General features: G+C 59.8%; 1 protein-coding gene across 3 annotated transcripts; it reads left to right on the forward strand.

The window, feature by feature from the left end:
* Positions 1-215: 215 nt before the first annotated feature.
* GIT1 (GIT ArfGAP 1) lies at positions 216-16,609 on the forward strand. Of its 3 annotated transcripts, XM_058560197.1 has the most exons (21): positions 216-473; positions 6,639-6,772; positions 7,241-7,353; positions 7,473-7,578; positions 8,406-8,623; positions 8,709-8,803; positions 9,140-9,182; positions 11,019-11,045; positions 11,234-11,282; positions 11,715-11,787; positions 12,373-12,470; positions 12,893-13,004; positions 13,137-13,270; positions 13,431-13,583; positions 13,712-13,942; positions 14,034-14,087; positions 14,273-14,359; positions 14,485-14,558; positions 14,667-14,849; positions 14,970-15,033; positions 15,186-16,609. In XM_058560197.1, exons 1-21 carry the CDS (start codon positions 422-424, stop codon positions 15,396-15,398), a joined length of 2,313 nt encoding a protein of 770 aa, XP_058416180.1. In that variant the 5' UTR covers positions 216-421; the 3' UTR covers positions 15,399-16,609. The 3 variants fall into 3 exon arrangements, with proteins under 3 accessions (XP_058416180.1, XP_058416179.1, XP_058416178.1); XM_058560196.1 differs by lacking the exon at positions 14,273-14,359 and having other exon boundaries at positions 366-473; XM_058560195.1 differs by lacking the exon at positions 11,019-11,045 and having other exon boundaries at positions 366-473.
* Positions 16,610-16,611: the final 2 nt, after the last annotated feature.

The raw sequence follows: 16,611 nt of genomic DNA on the forward strand, positions 1-16,611 counted from the left end.
CCTTTAAGCGCCCCCGCCCCTCCGCCCGCGCTCCCGGCTTCCTTTCTCCGGGAGGCGCGGCCGGCGGGGCCCGGCGGAGGGGCGGGTGTGCAGGCTGCCCCTCCCCCGGTGGGCAGGGCCTGCGCCGCTTCCTGCGGGAGCGGCCGCGAGCCGCGCAGGGGGCGGAGAGAGCGAGCGGCGAGCGGCGAGCGGCGGCGGGGCGGCGCGGGGCGGCGCGGGGCGGAGGGCGCCCGAGGGCGAGCGGGCAGGCGGGCACGGCGGGTCCCGGGCCAGTCCCGGGGGCGGACGGTTGGCCGGGCGCGCGGAGCCTCGCCGGGGCCGAGGCGGGCCGGGCAGCAGGGGCCGCCGCCGCCCGGGCCCGCCGCCCGCGCCCGCGCCCCCCACGCTGGCCCAGAGGGCTGCGGCCGCGTCGCCGCTGAGGATGTCCCGGAAGGGGCCGCGAGCGGAGGTGTGTGCGGACTGCAGCGCCCCGGGTAAGCGGGCCGGGCCGGGGGCGGGACCGCGCACCGAGGCCGCCGCCGGGCGGGCGCCGGGGCCTGGCGGGAGCGCCGTGCGGGGCCGGAGGGCGGGGCGGGCCTGGGGGCTGCGGCCTCCGGCCTCAGCCCCCGCCCGAGCCACTGCGGAGCCGCGTCCTTGGCGGGAGGGCCGGCCTGGGGGGGGCCCTTGTTTCCTCGCGTCCGTGGACGAGCGAAGAAGGACATTCCCGGCGCCGCCTCCCACCCTTCAGTCTGAGGAAGGCGGGCAGCTAGTTGCCCCCCCTCCTATCTCCGTATCCAAACGGAAGCGCCAGCCTGGGGGGGGCGGGAGGGCTGTGGCGGAGGCCGGCAGGGTTTAGGAGGTGGGGGCGAGTGTGGTTTTGTGTCATCTCAGTGCCGCCCCCGCGTCTTGCACCTGCTGCTCGCATGGTCTGCGCGCCCGCTGGGGTGGCGGAGGGCAAGGGGCAGAGAGCTGGGTGGATGGGCCAGGGGGGCCTGGCTACTGTTTCCTCGGGAGCAGATGAGAGGGTGGCTACTCCTAGGACTCCCTGCCCCTGGTTCCCAAGGCTGGGGCTCCTTGCAGGGCCTGGTGTTCAGGGCCAGTATGAGCCTGGGCATCTTCCCCTGAGGCATCCCCAGGCCGCCTGGTGTCTGGCAGCAACTAGACTCGGCTTTTTCTGTGCCCTAGTAAGGCCTGCTTGGGAAGGTGGGCTTGCATTGCCCCAGCCTGGGCACAGACCCCTCCCGGTCCCCTAGCCCAGTCTGGCCAGAAATGGGTAGGGAGCAGTGCTGAGGGGTGCCTAGATTCCCGGGATCCAGCTGGCTTCCTGGCCTGCCTCCTGGCTGTATTTACAGTGGTGTTTCCCTTCTCCTTCACAGCAGAGTCAGGTCCAGGCTGATGTGAAACTCCCCTGACCTGCTGAGGAAGTGAGGTGCAGTGACCTGAAAGGCTGCTCCCTTCTAATGTGGGGGGACACTGCCAGTGATGGGGCTCAGCAGCTGGCCTGGGGAAGGAAGCCCTGGCCCCTGTCCATCCTGTCTTTAGAAAAGGAGCCATCTCTGTGGGAGACATCTGGGCAGGCTCAGGGGGTCTCTGAATTCCAGGGGGACTGTGGGCACAATTAAGTGTGCGAGTGTGGGGTGCTGTTTTATGGGCCCATAACTTCCAGCTACCCTTTGCACAGGCCCAGGACCCCAACAGGTTAAGACCCACAGACACTCTGGTGGTTCTGATGGCTCCAAGCTAGAGTGTTTGGGCACTGTGGATGCCTGGCAGAGGCCTGGTCCTCTGTGGGTGGTTATGACCCCGAGGCCTCCTCTCAGGGCATGTCATGGTCTAAAGGGTTCTGAAGAAGCTATCTGGGGGATATGTGTTCTTACCCCTAATTAGCTGGAAACTATGATCCCCTTCTCCCAACCACAGGAAAGTCTGGGGTTGGCAGGGCTGAGAGGAGAGCTTGCCCTCTACATGTCTGTCCCAGGATGTTCTGCACCTCTGCTGGGTGGGCATAGCACTGAGCGGGCAAGAAGGGCTGGGAGGGGGGTGCTTAGCAGTCACCCTATCAGGGGAGCCTGGATTTTAGTGTTACCTGTGTTTCCAGCTCACTCTGTGACCCGTGGCAAGACTTGCCTCATTCTGGGCTTTAGTTTCCTCAACTGTGAGGCAAAGAAGTTGGAGTAGAAATGGTTTTGAGGACCATCCCATCTCCAAGTCTGTTGTCCTGATTCTGGGCCAGAGGGACATAGGGCAGCATCAGCAAGGGTATCTTTTCTCCATTGCATTTAACTGTTTGGCTGAAGCCTCTGGATGCCCACTGGGCTCCGGGAGGAGTGGTGTGTATCTGTGTTGAACTGCCCAGCTCCTATCCCCAGTCCTCATCCCACAGGCATCTGTGCCCTGGCTACCTCCTTTTCCCCTTGTCCAGAATACAGGTCAGGAAGAGGCAGGTGAGGTGGGCAGGGTGCTGACAAAGTCTTACTCATTACTCCCCCACCCCCCAGCACCTAGCATGGTATCTGGCACATAGCAGCCACTCCCCAAGCATTTGGATGCTTGTCAGGGCCCCAGCTGGCTACTTGGGGCTACCCCCCACCCCCACTCTATGATGCTTGGAGTGGCATTCTCAGTCTGGGAACTGCAGCAGCCCAGGTAAGAGGCTTGAGAGTAACAGCAGTCTGGAGCCCAGACCCAGAGCACCCACCCCACTAGCCTCCCTGCTGAGTGTCTGCCTCCCACCCAGAGTTGTAGGCTTCTCTCACTCTGACAGGAACCCTACATTCCCAGCCCTAGGAGTGAGGTCGTAGCCTTTTTGTGGTTGGTTAATTTGGGGGGTCATGGAGGTAAAATGTGAGATGCAGCCTGAGCCCAAAGGGCCCCGTCATCCCTCTGCTTCGAGGCCTGGGCACACAGGGGACAAGTGTGAGTATGTTATGAGGCAGCTGGACATGGCATGGCTCCCATGGCAGCCAGTGCTACCTCTCAGGCACCATCTGTGTCCCTGCCTGCCTTAGGAGTCCCAAGAGAGGAGCAGGGGTCAGGGAACCCTGGAGAATGTGTGTTCTCCCTTCCTTCTCCTCCACTCCCCTGCCACACAGTCCTGGCCCAGCTCTCATGCTATGGGCCTCCAACTCAACGCTTCTACTTTGGCAGCCCCAGGGACAGGAGTGAAGACCTCAAGATGCCCATCCTAAGGGCATCTTAGATGAGCAGGGCTGGACACCGGCTAGGGACATTTGGGAACCTGCAGGTTCATTTGTCTCTTCATAATGTAGATGGGGGGTGGGATGAATGGTGGGCTTTCTTCCTCTTTTATTGAGGTATAACTTATGTATGGCAAAGTGCCTGCACCTTCCTGTTTACCTGATGAGTTTTTACATGTGTATATACCTGTGTAACCACCATTCTGATCAAGAGGTAGAGCATTTCCATCACTCCACAGGGCTTTCTTGTGCCCCCAAAAGTAACTGCCATTCTCACCTCTATCCCCATGGATTACTCTTTTTTTTTTTTTTTTGTGGTGAGGAAGATTGGCCTTGAACTAACATCTGTTGCTAATCTTCCTCTTTTTGCTTGAGGAAGAGTGGCCCTGAGCCGACATCTGTGCCCATATTCCTCCACTTTATATGTGGGATGCCACCATATCATGGCTTGATGAGTGGTGTGTAGGTCTGTGCCCGGGATCCGAACCCACAAACCCTGGGCTGCTGAAGTGGAACAGGCAAACTTAAGCACCACGCCACCAGGCCGGCCCCCCCAATGGTTTACTCTTGTCTGCTTTCAAGATGGTGGGCTTCTCCCTCTTGTCCAGCGAGGATCTGGTCTCTAGCTCATTAGAGGCTGGCCTTTAGAGGAGACTTACTGGCCGTAGAGGCCACTAATGGCTTTAGGTAGTGACTTGAATTCACCTTAATAGAGACCTCTATGGGGTTGGCACTAATTAACGTTATCCCAGGACCCCTCCTGCCACTTTCCCCACACATACCAGACCCTCATCCTGACTGAGGCAGAAGCCCAGGGGGAGGGTTGGCAGGATCCTGAGGTCACCACATCCCCTAACCCTGATGAGCCCTGTCCCTTCTGTTTGGTCTAGGGAGCCTCTTGGGGGCAAGAGTCCCTTAACTTGAAAATACAATAGCCATTTGACTTTCAGAAACCCTTCCTAGCCCTTCTGCTTAGAAACTGGCCTGGGTAGTGCTTGGGGACGCCGGTGTGGGTAGGCTTGAGGCCCCTTGGGCATAGGGAGCGGGAAGTAGGGTTAGAGTAGGCTTCTTGTCTGTGTCATCCAGAACTGCACTGGCACCAGTGTGCCCCAGACCAGGACGGTGTCCCCTGCCCACCCTTCCTATTTCAGGTCACTGTGGAGGAGAGGGAGGACCTCTCCCCTGGGCTGGGAGAGTGCCCAACAAAGCCTTGGACCACGTTCCCTAGATCCTGGTCTCTTGGGCACTGCGATGTTCAGGGGCTCACCGTGTCTGGTCTGGCCTTGGATATATGGTCAGTCTTCCTAGGCCTTGCTCCTCCTATAGGGCTATGGACCCGGGGTGGAGGCCTCAGGGCAGCCCATTTATGATCCTAGCCTGGGCGGCTCCCCACTTACAGGAAACCCCACCGTTTCAACAAGAGGAATTTGGGCTGCGTCATTTCCAGCTTCCTGCCCGGACTGCCGGAGGTGGCTGGCGGGCAGACCCCTGACCCAGTGGTGTTTGGGAGGTGGGGGAGGGAGCTTTCCATGCCTGGGGTGCCTCACTGTTTGGGTAAAGTCAGCCCTAAAGTGTGCCCTGGGGCTCCCCCTTTGGACACAGATGGTAGCTCCCTTCCTCTTGGGCCCCTGGAATCAGCCCCCCAGGAAGGTGTATGGCGGCACCTTGTGCATCCCTCTGTTGCCCTGTTTTGTGGGGGAGGATCCCCAAAGAAGCCCAAACCCCAATTGCTGAGCCTGCTCTTTCACTTCCTGTTTCCATGCCATGGAGGGGACACTCACTGTGGGCAGAGCTCAGGCTGTGCCCTGACTCAGAGTCTCCTCACAATTCTGGTAACTTTGATGGAAGTCCTTGCAGGGAAGGGTCTGAGAACCGCCTTCTAGTTGAAGAGGTTCTCATTACCCCAAGCCTGTCTCCCCCCACCCAGGGGGGCCCACTTCTGGACTCCCTGAGCACTGCGGGGCAAGGCAGAGAGCCAGCCCCCCTCCCCAGGACAGGGCTTCCTGAGACGGGGCGGGGGCATGGGCAGAGTGCAGTGTCCTGGGAGAGAGGCTCCCTGCCCCCACTCTCCAGCAGCACACAATGGCTGCTTTCTCCCCCGTGACCTTTCCGCAGCCTGAGCTGTATGCAGCTGTCTCCTCCCCTCTCCCAAGGGGCCTGGGATGGGTGGCATCTCCTCTGCCCTTGAGAAGGACCCCAGGAGCTCCCACGCTGTCCTTTTTGTTTCCCAGCCCCCTTCTTGTTTCCAAATTTCATACCTCAAGGAGTGGAGAGTGGCTCCTAGGGCCCTCGCCCACTTGGAGCTGCCCCCTTCAGGGCAGGGGCAGAGGGACAGCAGTGAGTGTGGACGTGGCATGGTCTCTGGTGTCTAGGTGCCTGTGTCCACATCCCAGCAATCCCGCTTACTAGCTGTGTGACTTTGAGCAAGCGCTCTAACCTCTCTGAGCCACTGTTTCCTCATTGGTAAAGCAAGGGTAGCATTTCCTACCTTGCCTGACAATTGTGAGAGGTATCATATATAACAGCACTCAGCTGGTACACAGTGGGTGCTCAGTCAGTGTTAGTTTCTTTGCTCTCTCCATCCCCATTAAGAGGGGCTACAGGGAGCTGCCTTGTGGCGTAGTGGTTAAGTCTGCATGCTTCTCTTTGTCGGCCTGGGGTTTGTGGGTTCGGATTCCAGGCGCAGACCTATGCACTGCTCGTCAAGCCATGCTGTGGTGGTGTCCCACATACAAAGTGGAGGAAGGTGGGCACGGATGTTAGCTCAGGGCTAATCTTCCTCAGCAGAAAGAGGAAGATTGGCAGCAGATGTTAGTCCAGGGCCAATCTTCCTCACCAAAAAAAAAAAGAGAGGCTCCAGCTCAGCTCATCAGTGATGGAGGCTCAGGCATGAAAAGGCCTCTTGCCTTCCAGGATGCAGGCAGAGGCAGGAGCTGGTGGAAGCGTGCAGTGGATCAGGCAGGTGGGCAGTGATTCCAACAGAAGCCTGAGTGCAGGAGAGATGTGGTACAAACCTGGACACAGGAGTGCCTAGGGATGTCTGGCATGTAGCATTGGGGTTGCATCCCCTAGGGGATTCCTGCCTCCCTGGGGAAGGGCTGGGCAGCAGTCTTGTTCCTTGAGGAAAGGCTGTGGGTCTGGTAGCAGTGGCTGCAGGACAGGAAGCCGTGCTGGCTGAGTAGGCCCTGGGGACTACACCTCCCCAGAGGGGCAAAGATGTGTAGGAAACGGCATGGCTCCATCTGTCACCAGCTGCAAGCCTTTGGGGAAACCCCTCCCACCACCACAGCTCAGCTTCCTCATCAGGAACCTGTGTGTGCTGAGGGTCCCAGCCCCGAGACCTCTGGGGAACCGAGTGAGTGAATGTGTGTGGAGGACTAAGCATAGTTTGCGCCCAGAGCAGGTGCTCAGGAGGTCTCACCCGCCATCCACTGTGGCTGACCCTTGCCCCCACCCCGGCAGACCCTGGCTGGGCCTCCATCAGCAGGGGTGTGCTGGTGTGTGACGAGTGCTGCAGTGTGCACCGGAGTCTGGGACGCCACATCTCCATTGTCAAGCACCTTCGCCACAGCGCCTGGCCTCCCACGCTGCTGCAGGTACGGGGCTTTGCCAGGCGGTTCTTGTTCCCTGCAGAGTGTGCTGAACACAGGCACCTTCCCCCACATGCACACACATAGCTCTCTGGAGTCTGCAGCTTCCTGGGGGCAGCAGTCACCTGGGGCAGAGCCTAACCCTGACCCCTTCCACCCGTCTGCTTGCCTGCACACACAGGAGGCCTCCAGGACCCGAGTCACACAGACCTGGGCTCCCACCCAGCTCGGCCATGTAGCATTGAGCAAGTCGTTTAACCTCGAAGCCTTGGCATGCTTGCCACGGGACCTGAAGTGCTGAATAGGACCCAGATCCTTGGGTGGCCTCACTGGATGGAGGTGTGACAGTGCCAGGCACACAGTAGGGCCCTTGGTCCTGTTTCTACCCATGCTGGCCGTGGCTGGCGCTCAGAGGTGTTTCCCCCAGTGCCCTGCGCACAGTGGGCACTCTCACTTGGCATCTCTTCCCTGCAGATGGTGCACACACTCGCCAGCAACGGGGCCAACTCCATCTGGGAGCATTCCCTGCTGGACCCCGCGCAAGTGCAGAGCGGCCGGCGCAAAGCCAACCCCCAAGATAAAGTCCAGTGAGTTGGCTGGAGGGTGGTGGCAGGGCCTGCGCGGTCTGGGACATGGGCCTGGGAGGTGGCCGGGCGACCAGCCTCTCCTGCTTTGCTCCCCATTTCCTCCTGTGTGCCCCACACAGCCCCATCAAGTCAGAGTTCATCAGGGCCAAGTACCAGATGCTGGCGTTCGTGCATAAGCTCCCCTGCCGGGATGACGATGGGGTCACTGCCAAAGACCTCAGCAAGGTTTGAGGGGCCCCACAGCAGATGGGTGGGCCTCTCCTCTTCTCCCCCACGACGCCCCGAAGGCGTCTCCTTTGTCACCACTGAGCCCTAGGCCTCAAAAGCAGCCAGGTCAGGCATGAACAGTGGACAGGGTGGAGGGACAAGGTTGCATAGTCAGGCTGCGTGTGGTCAAGGCCCCTCATGTCCCAAGTAGACACACAAAGCTAAAATCCCCCAGCTGGGGGCTGGCCCGGTGGCGCAAGCGGTTAAGAGTGCGCACTCCGCTGCGGCAGCCTGGGGTTCACCGCTTTGGATCCCGGGCGCGCACCGACGCACTGCTTGACAAGCCATGCTGTGGCGGCATCCCATATAAAGTGGAGGAAGATGGGCATGGATGTTAGCCCAGGGCCAGTCTTCCTTGGCAAAAAAAGAGGAGGATTGGCAGATGTTAGCACAGGGCTGATCTTCCTCACAAAAAAACAAACAAACGAAAAAAAACATAAAATCCCCCAGCTGCCACCCAAAAGCCAGGAAAACTTGGGACAGTTTCTTAACCTCAGAGCCTCAGTTTCTTGATCAGTAAAATGGGAAAGAAATAACAGCACCTACCTCATGGGTAATATCTGTTCCAAGCAGAGCATGCAGCACGTGGTAGATGGTGACTGACGGCAGCTATTATTACTTGGCATTAACTCCTAGCGGGAAGCCCTCTGTCCTCCCTGACAGCTCAACTTGAGCTGGGCCCCTTGGAGCTGGTGGGAGTCCCAGGAGCTGCCTGGACGAGGTGCAGATTGAGGGGAGGAGAGGCCTCATGCACACACACGTTTCTTGCACGCTACTCCTTGCAGCAATTGCACTCGAGTGTGCGGACGGGCAACTTGGAGACATGTCTGCGCCTGCTGTCCCTGGGTGCCCAGGCCAACTTCTTCCACCCGGAGAAGGGCACCACACCTCTGCACGTGGCTGCCAAGGCAGGGCAGACACTGCAGGCTGAGCTTCTTGTAGTGTATGGGGCAGACCCTGGCTCCCCTGACGTTAATGGCCGCACACCCATTGACTATGCCAGGTGAGGGTCGGCTGAACGGTGAGGCTTGGGCAGGTGGGGGGAGTGGGCTGCTGCTGCAGGGCTGAGCCATGCCCCCTCCCCACAGGCAGGCGGGGCACCATGAGCTGGCGGAAAGGCTAGTCGAGTGCCAGTATGAGCTCACTGACCGGCTGGCCTTCTATCTCTGTGGACGCAAGCCGGGTGAGCAGAGTGCGGGGCGGGCCTGGCTGGGCCAGGCAGGTGGGACCCAGACACACCCCAGCAGCAGGTGCCATGGTGACAAAGCCCGCTGGGGAACAGCGTTGCTAGGCAACTGGCTCCTGTGAAATTGCTGCAGGCTCTGGGCTGCAGCACACTGGGGAGGGGAGTGGGAGTGGGCATAACTTCCAGCCAGCTCCCAGGGCTCTTGGGGGCGGCCTGCCCTCCTCCCCTTCCCCTGACACTTCTGGTGCCAAGCCCTGCTCATGGCAGTGCGGTGGGCTCCCGGCTGCTAAGGCCACCCCACACCAGTGACTTGGCATTTTTATATTTGTTCAGATCACAAGAATGGACATTACATCATCCCGCAGATGGCTGACAGGTGAGTGCCTACCTGCGCCGGTTCCCAAAGGCTTTTGGATGCCATGTGGGTGTCTGACCCCCAGAACCCCCACCCCTCCCACTTCCTGGGCTTTAGGGGTATGGGACCCCCACCCCCAGGAGCTGGAGGCAATAGCATTTCACAGTCCAGTTCTCACTCACTAATGCTGGGCCCCAAGATAGGTAAGAAATGTCAAGTCAGCACATGGCCAGCACAGCCTGATCCCCATGGCTATCAGTTACATAGGACTTGAGTACAAGGAACAACCCCCAGGAGCGGCGGGTCACTGGGTTCTGTTCCTAGTGGCACTGGCCCACTGTAAAATCTTTAGACGAGCCCCTGCTCTTCAGTGAAAAGGTGGTGGGCCCCAGGGATTTGACTAACTTTGGGACTACTGGCCAGGCCTTTGTGATACGCTCAGAAATTGGGCAGGGGCTGAAGGTCAGGGCCTGGCCCAGTGGAGGTGTTTCTGCCTCTGATCTGAGAGGCCCCAGATGCCCAGGCTGTGGAGGACGCTCACCCGGTTCACAAGATGGATGCTGGTGCCACCTGGTGGCCGCCTCTAATGGCCAATTCTTCATGCCAAGCCATGCCTACTGGCCTGGATCTGGAGAGAGGAGGCTCCCTCCCTCTCCAAAGGCCAGTGTAGGCAGATGGGGATGGTCAGGCCTGGGCACCTCAGATCACTGAACCCAGACCTCTTCTATTCTGAGACCCCAAGACTCCCCGCTGCTTCTCTGGTCTGATTCTGCCGTGTGTGTGTGCGTGGGGCGTTTGTGTGTTGTAAACACATATGGGCATGTACTCAATGAAATGTAAACCGAGCGCCTTCCCAGTGCCAGCTGCTGTTCTTGGCACTGGGACGCAGAGGTAACTCAGGTGTGATCCCTGCTCTTAAGAAGCTCACAGTCTAGGAGAGGGAGGCAGCCTAGTTAGACAGTTGTAGTCCCGTGTGGGGAGTGCAGCAAGAGCAAAAGGTGTAGACGTTAGAAATGCTGTGCCGGGAAATGCAGGCAGACCGTGTGGCCGGAGCATAATGCGAGAGGCAGGGAATCCCAGGAGCAAGACTGGACTAGAGATGGGGCAAGAGAGTGGCCAGTCCTGTGACCCCCCAACAAGAACTGTGACCATCCTGAGGGCAGAGAGGTTCCAAGCCTGGGTGTGTGGAGTCAGCTCTGCCGCTTACTGGCTGTGTGACTTCAGGCAGACTACTTAATCTCTCTGAGCCCTGGTTACTTCACGAGGAAATGAGGATGACAGTACCTATCTTTCTGGGCTGTTGAGAGGATTAAATAAGATAATGCACGCAAAACATTTAGCATATCTATTAAAGTGAGCTTTCTGTTGACGTATGGTTTTATGTATGTATGTATGTTGATGTATGGTTGAAGTATGCTGTATATACCTGTTACTATTGAAATGTTTTTAAGGCCAGAGGTAATGCAGCCAGATGTGTCAAAAAGATCACCCTGGCTGCTGGGTGGAAAAAAGACTGTAGGGGCAAGACTGGAAGTGGGAAGGTGGATTAAGAAACTGTTGCAAAAGCTCAGGCAAGAGGAAAGGATGGCAGAACCTGGGGAAGCCTTGGCTAGGGCTGGAGGGAAAGGAAGGTGACTCCCGGAGGCTGATGTTGGTGCTGGGTGAGTGGGTTACTGAGAGGAAGAGCGAGCTGGCCCAGCAGGCTAGGGGGAGATGAGCTCAGTTTCATACTTGCTGGGTCTGGCGTGCACATGGAGATGGGTCTGAGCTTGACGTGGGAAGGTGTGTGCTGCCCCGCTGCTGGGTAATTGCTGCCTCTGTCCTGTTCTTCCCTCTGCTGCCTTCCTCTGGACTTAGATCTCGGCAAAAGTGCATGTCTCAGAGGTATATGGGGCCTGCCACGGGAGCAGGCTCTGGAGGTTGGGTGGGGCAGGGAGGCGTTTGGTGTGGCATCTGGGGTGTTATCTCCCTGGGACCCCTGCATGTTTGGGAGTCACTGCCAGGGCCCTGGCCACCTCTCACGTCTGGCCTCTCCCCTCCTTCCCATTCCCATCTCCTTCCTTCGTCCACAGCCTGGACCTGTCCGAGTTGGCCAAAGCTGCCAAGAAGAAGCTGCAGGCGGTGAGTCTGCTCAGACAGGCCCCTAAGACTGGGAGCTGCCCCCCACCTCTGGCCCCTTGCCCCTGCGATTGCTCACCCTTCCTCTGACTTGTTGCCATGTTCCAAGTCTTTGACTTGCCCCTCAGTCTCCTCAGCCTTCTAGCCTCCCCAGCCTCCTCTCCTCCACCTCCTGACCCCTTATCTTGGACCCTGGCTCTGCCCTCCAAAGGCTCCCAGGGCCCTAGCTTTACCTCTGACCTGCAAGGGAACTGACTGGTCTGGTCTGGTTTCCCTTCTGTCCTCTCCCACCTCGGAGCTTGGCAGACAGACCCCCTACCCCAGTGTCCAGTTCTGAGCTGTTTCCCATGGCTTATGACATCCTGGTGAGCTGGCCTTGTCGGCACTGGGGGCCAGTTGATCTGATAAAGCCTGAGTCCCCGTCTCTGCCTCCAGCTCAGCAACCGGCTTTTTGAGGAACTTGCCATGGACGTGTATGACGAGGTGGACCGAAGAGAAAATGACGCTGGTGAGCCGGGAGGGCATTGGGCTGGTTGATGAGACGAGCATATACCTGCTGGGGACCTGGTGTGGCTCTTGGGTCCTTCCACTGGGACTAAAAAGGGGTGCCTGGACTTGGGCTGCTCATCAGGCCTGCATATAAGCCCCTGCCAGCTGTGAGCCTGCCTGGGCAGCTGCCCCAGCTGGGCAGCAGCGTGTGCTGAGCTGGGGCAGCCAGTCTACTCCTCCCACCCCACCCCCAAGTGGGGCTCCTCTCTGCTCTGGCTGCCTCCCACTTTGGCTCTCTCCCCAGTCCTGCTCCGCCCCTCTACATCACTCCTTCCTGGCCACAGCCAGATTCCAACCCAAACTCTGGGTTGGGGCTGGTGGGAGGGAGTCGCCTTGTTCTGTTCTGTTCGTCAGTCACCAGCCAGCCTCGCCCAGCCTTACCCTGACCTAGCCTTGCTTTGCGTGTCTGAAGACCACCCCTGTTTTTAACACCAACATTTGGTGGGTGTGGGGAGGAGCTGGAAGGCTGTGCTTAGCCCTTCCCCATGTCCATCCTGTGGGCCTGGCCACCGTGGACAATCTGCTCCCTGCCCCTCCCCCACAGTGTGGCTGGCTACCCAAAACCACAGCACCCTGGTGACGGAGCGAAGTGCTGTGCCCTTCCTGCCTGTTAACCCTGAGTACTCAGCCACACGGAATCAGGTGAGGGGGCTGGATGGGGGGCCTGGGTGGTTTCCTCCCCTCTTGGGGTCGCCAACACTGTGGGCCCTGCCCTTCCTCGGCAGCGATTGTTTGGGCCAGGGCCTGGGCCCGCTCTTCTTCACTCCCGGCTGAGGCCTCCCTCAGGGCCTGGCTGGCACTGGGATTTGGAAATAGGGAAGAGGCTGCTCTTTTGAGCACTTGGTGAGCAGCCTCTGGGGAGTGTTCCAGCCTCTTCCTGAGAGCTCCCCTACGCACCCTGAGTCTGTGTCATCTCCCACCCCTGCCCTGGCCAGGTGAGCAGGCTGGCATATTTTAGCTGTGGTTAAATCAGAGGGCAGGGGGTGGCTTACCACTTTGTCCCACCCCCGTGTGTCAGCCATAAGGGGCCACCTCATGCTGGCCTGGCCCTTTCTGCCTCACAGGGGCGACAGAAGTTGGCCCGTTTTAATGCCCGAGAGTTTGCCACCTTGATCATCGACATTCTCAGCGAGGCCAAGCGGAGACAACAGGGCAAGAGCCTGAGCAGCCCCACAGGTGGGAAGGGTGCAATGGGGGTGCGGGCAGTGGGCACTGTTCGGGGATGTTCTCTTTCATGGCTCCCTCTCGGAGGTAGCATCATAGACGGGTTGTGTTGCTGAGCCCTGAGTGACAGGCTTGTGCCCTCAGACAACCTTGAGCTGTCTGCGCGGAGCCAGAGTGACCTCGACGACCAGCACGACTACGACAGCGTGGCCTCCGACGAGGACACAGACCAGGAGCCCCTGCGTAGTGCCGGCGCCACTCGGAACAACCGTGCCCGGGTCTGCCCCTCCCCGGACCCTCCCTCGGCTTCCATCAAGGCCCAGCTCTATCCTCTTGTAGCTTGGGGACAAGTGGGCTAGTCACAGCCTCGAGAGCAGCCCTCTGAGGGCATCCATCCCCTGCCCCTGATGGCTGACCACCTTATGTCTCACTCTGCAGAGCATGGACTCCTCAGACCTGTCCGATGGGGCCGTGACGCTGCAGGAGTACCTGGAGCTGAAGAAGGCCCTGGCCACCTCCGAGGCAAAGGTGCAGCAGCTCATGAAGGTCAACAGCAGCTTGAGTGACGAGCTCCGGAGGCTGCAGAGAGAGGTGAGGGCTGCAGCCTCGGTGGGAGTGGGGGCGCTCCCAGAGCCCTGGTGGAGGAGAATCACCCCCTCCCAGAGGTGAGGGTGCTGCCTGGACCCTCCAGGGTTTCTGACACCACTCTGCACTCTCAGATCCATAAGCTGCAGGCAGAGAACTTGCAGATCCGGCAGCCGCCAGGGCCAGTGCCCACACCCCCACTCCCCACCGAACGGGCAGAACACACGTCCATGGGGCCTGGCGGGAGTGCCCACCGCAGGGACCGCCAGGCCTTCTCCATGTACGAACCAGGTTCTGCCCTGAAGCCCTTTGGGGGCCCACCTGGGGACGAGCTCACCACCCGACTGCAGCCTTTCCACAGCACTGTGAGTTGCCTGCGGGCCTCAAGGGGGTGGGGAAACAAAAAGTTGGGGCTGCCACAGGGCCCTCCATGATGCCCCCTGTGCTGACCCCCAGGAGCTGGAGGATGACGCCGTCTATTCAGTGCATGTCCCTGCTGGCCTTTACCGGGTAGGCAGGGACTGGGGGAGATGGGTCTGTTTCTGCAAATAGGTTCTGAGCCCCAGTGCATGCCAGGCTTTGGGCTGGATGCTGGGCACAGGGATGACTAGACGTACACGGTACCCCCCTCACTGTGGGGAAGGCGGGTGGCAGGGAGGAGGAGACTCCCTGACTCCAGCCCTCCTGGGTTTCAGATCCGGAAGGGGGTGTCGGCCTCAGCTGTGCCCTTCACTCCCTCCTCCCCACTGCTGTCGTGCTCCCAGGAAGGAAGCCGCCACACGGTAATGTTCCCATCCCCAGTGCCCAAGGGATGGGCTACATGAGATGTGTGGATGGGAGGTGATGGGGGCTGTGAAGGTCCGTGAATGTGCACCTCACCTACCACCCCCATTCCCTGACCCTCCAGAGCAAGCTTTCCCGTCACGGCAGCGGTGCCGACAGCGACTATGAGAACACGCAAAGTGGGGACCCTCTGCTTGGGTGAGGCACCTTGGGGGGAGGAGGTTGAGCGGGCCTTGGAGTCTCTGCAAGGGCTCAGGCAAGCGGCTTCACGGCTGGAATGTCTCTCTTTCCAACCCCGGGCCTCAGACTGGAAGGAAAGAGGTTTCTAGAGCTGGGCAAGGAGGATGACTTCCACCCCGAGTTGGAAAGCCTGGATGGAGACCTCGACCCTGGGCTTCCCAGCACAGAGGATGTCATCCTGAAGACAGAGCAGGTCACCAAGAACATTCAGGAATTGTTGCGGGCTGCCCAGGAATTCAAGCATGACAGGTATGGGGGTGGGGCACAGCCTCTGGTATGGTAGAGGGCAAGAGAGAGGCCAGTGTTCCACAGTCCCTGGGAACCTTCCTTGAGAGCCCCCCTAATTTGTGCCCTCCCCTCCCCCCACAGCTTTGTGCCCTGCTCAGAGAAGATCCATTTGGCTGTGACCGAGATGGCCTCTCTCTTCCCAAAGGTACAGGGGCTAGAGAGAGGAGCAGGATTGGGAGGGCCTCAGGGTGGGGCAGGTATAGATAATCTGACTGCTACCTGGATGGAGACATGGACACACTGGGCCCTGATCATGGCTCATGGTTTGAAGTCCAAGGCCCTCCTCCTTCCCTCCAGAGGCCAGCCCTGGAGCCTGTGCGCAGCTCCCTGCGGCTGCTCAATGCCAGCGCCTACCGGCTGCAGAGCGAGTGCCGGAAGACGGTGCCCCCGGAGCCTGGCGCCCCTGTGGACTTCCAGCTGCTGACTCAGCAGGTGATCCAGTGCGCCTACGACATTGCCAAGGCTGCCAAGCAGCTGGTCACCATCACCACCCGCGAGAAGAAGCAGTGACCACTCTCCCTGCACCCTCACCCGCACCCTGGGACCTCACCGGCCACGGGAGCTGGGCCACTCCAGACACTAATCCCCACCCCAACAGAGCCGCCGGCCCAAGTGCCCTTAGTGCTGCCACTCCCCTGGCAGCCAGGCGCCCTGGTGCCTGCCCCCACCCCCCACCCCAATGGGGAGGTGGGGTGGCAGGACCTTCTGTCCCCCACATTCCATGCACCTCCCCCTGTACATAGCATCCCTTCCCCTTCTAGCGTGCAGGGGCCTGTAAGGCATCACTCCCAGCTCCTTGCCCTCCGGGGCACCCTCAGCAAAGGGTCGGGTGGGGACACTCCAAGTGGGGCGGTTCTCCCTACATGCACCCCACCCCCATGAGCCAGTTCAGCCCTGTTGGGGGCTGAGCGGGGGCATCCCCCTCCTTTGTACATAATCTCTGTGGATGTCCCCGCCCTGTAGCCACCAGCCCCCCTGCTGCTCTCCTTTAATGCCAAACGGCCCCTGCCTAGGGCACAGGCCCCAACCTGTGTTCCCAGGGTCCCCAGCAGCAAACACTGGAACATCTTTTTTTTCTCTCCTCTCTTCCACCCCTTAATTTTAACGTTGTGGTAACTGAGTGTCCCTGCGTGCCTGCGTGTGAGTGTGCGGGGCGGCAGTGCCGTTCCGGAGGCCTGGCCTATCTGGAGTTTTGTGAGGGATGAGGGGACCAGAACAGCAGGACCAGTGTTGGGGGTCAGCCCCACCCCCCCATCCTGGGGCCAGGGACTATGGGGGTAACCGGCTAGGGTCCTACCCGCTGCCTCCCCTCATCACCCCCCACCCCCTGACTTGTACCCCTTCTCTATGAACTTAAAATGAAAACCACTTCCCTCCGTCTCTCCTCCCCTTCCCTTGTGGAGGGGGAATGTGCTGGCTGGGGCGGAGAACTGAGCACCTGAGCCTGGGGCTGGCTCCCCGGGGTCCCCAACTCAGCTGATAGCCCCTCCCCGAAACCTCTGAGAGGCCAGTGCCTGTGCCTAGGGTCTCTGGGGACCTGGAACCTGGGCTGCAGCCTGGGAAGGCTGGAGAGGCAGATAGCAGCGCCTACCAGCTCTTCTCCCCGTCCTGCCTCTGTCCCAGGGGGCCAGGCTCTACCTGTGTGGTGGTGGGTGGGCTGACTGTCAAGACGTGTGTCATGTACATTTGTATCAAAAATAAATAAGTGACCATGTGCTGTTTC

The sequence above is a fragment of the Diceros bicornis genome, chromosome 18 (genome assembly GCF_020826845.1).
Source record: "Diceros bicornis minor isolate mBicDic1 chromosome 18, mDicBic1.mat.cur, whole genome shotgun sequence".
NCBI classification, from domain to species: domain Eukaryota; kingdom Metazoa; phylum Chordata; class Mammalia; order Perissodactyla; family Rhinocerotidae; genus Diceros; species Diceros bicornis.

Bases quoted from the DNA above. Each gene is read 5' to 3' on its own strand.
- GIT1 (XM_058560197.1), top strand. From the start codon at position 422: ATGTCCCGGAAGGGGCCGCGAGCGGAGGTGTGTGCGGACTGCAGCGCC. The intron at 8,804-9,139 runs GTGAGCAGAGTG...ATATTTGTTCAG, and splicing joins TCTCTGTGGACGCAAGCCGG to ATCACAAGAATGGACATTAC. The intron at 13,943-14,033 runs GTGAGTTGCCTG...GCTGACCCCCAG, and splicing joins TGCAGCCTTTCCACAGCACT to GAGCTGGAGGATGACGCCGT.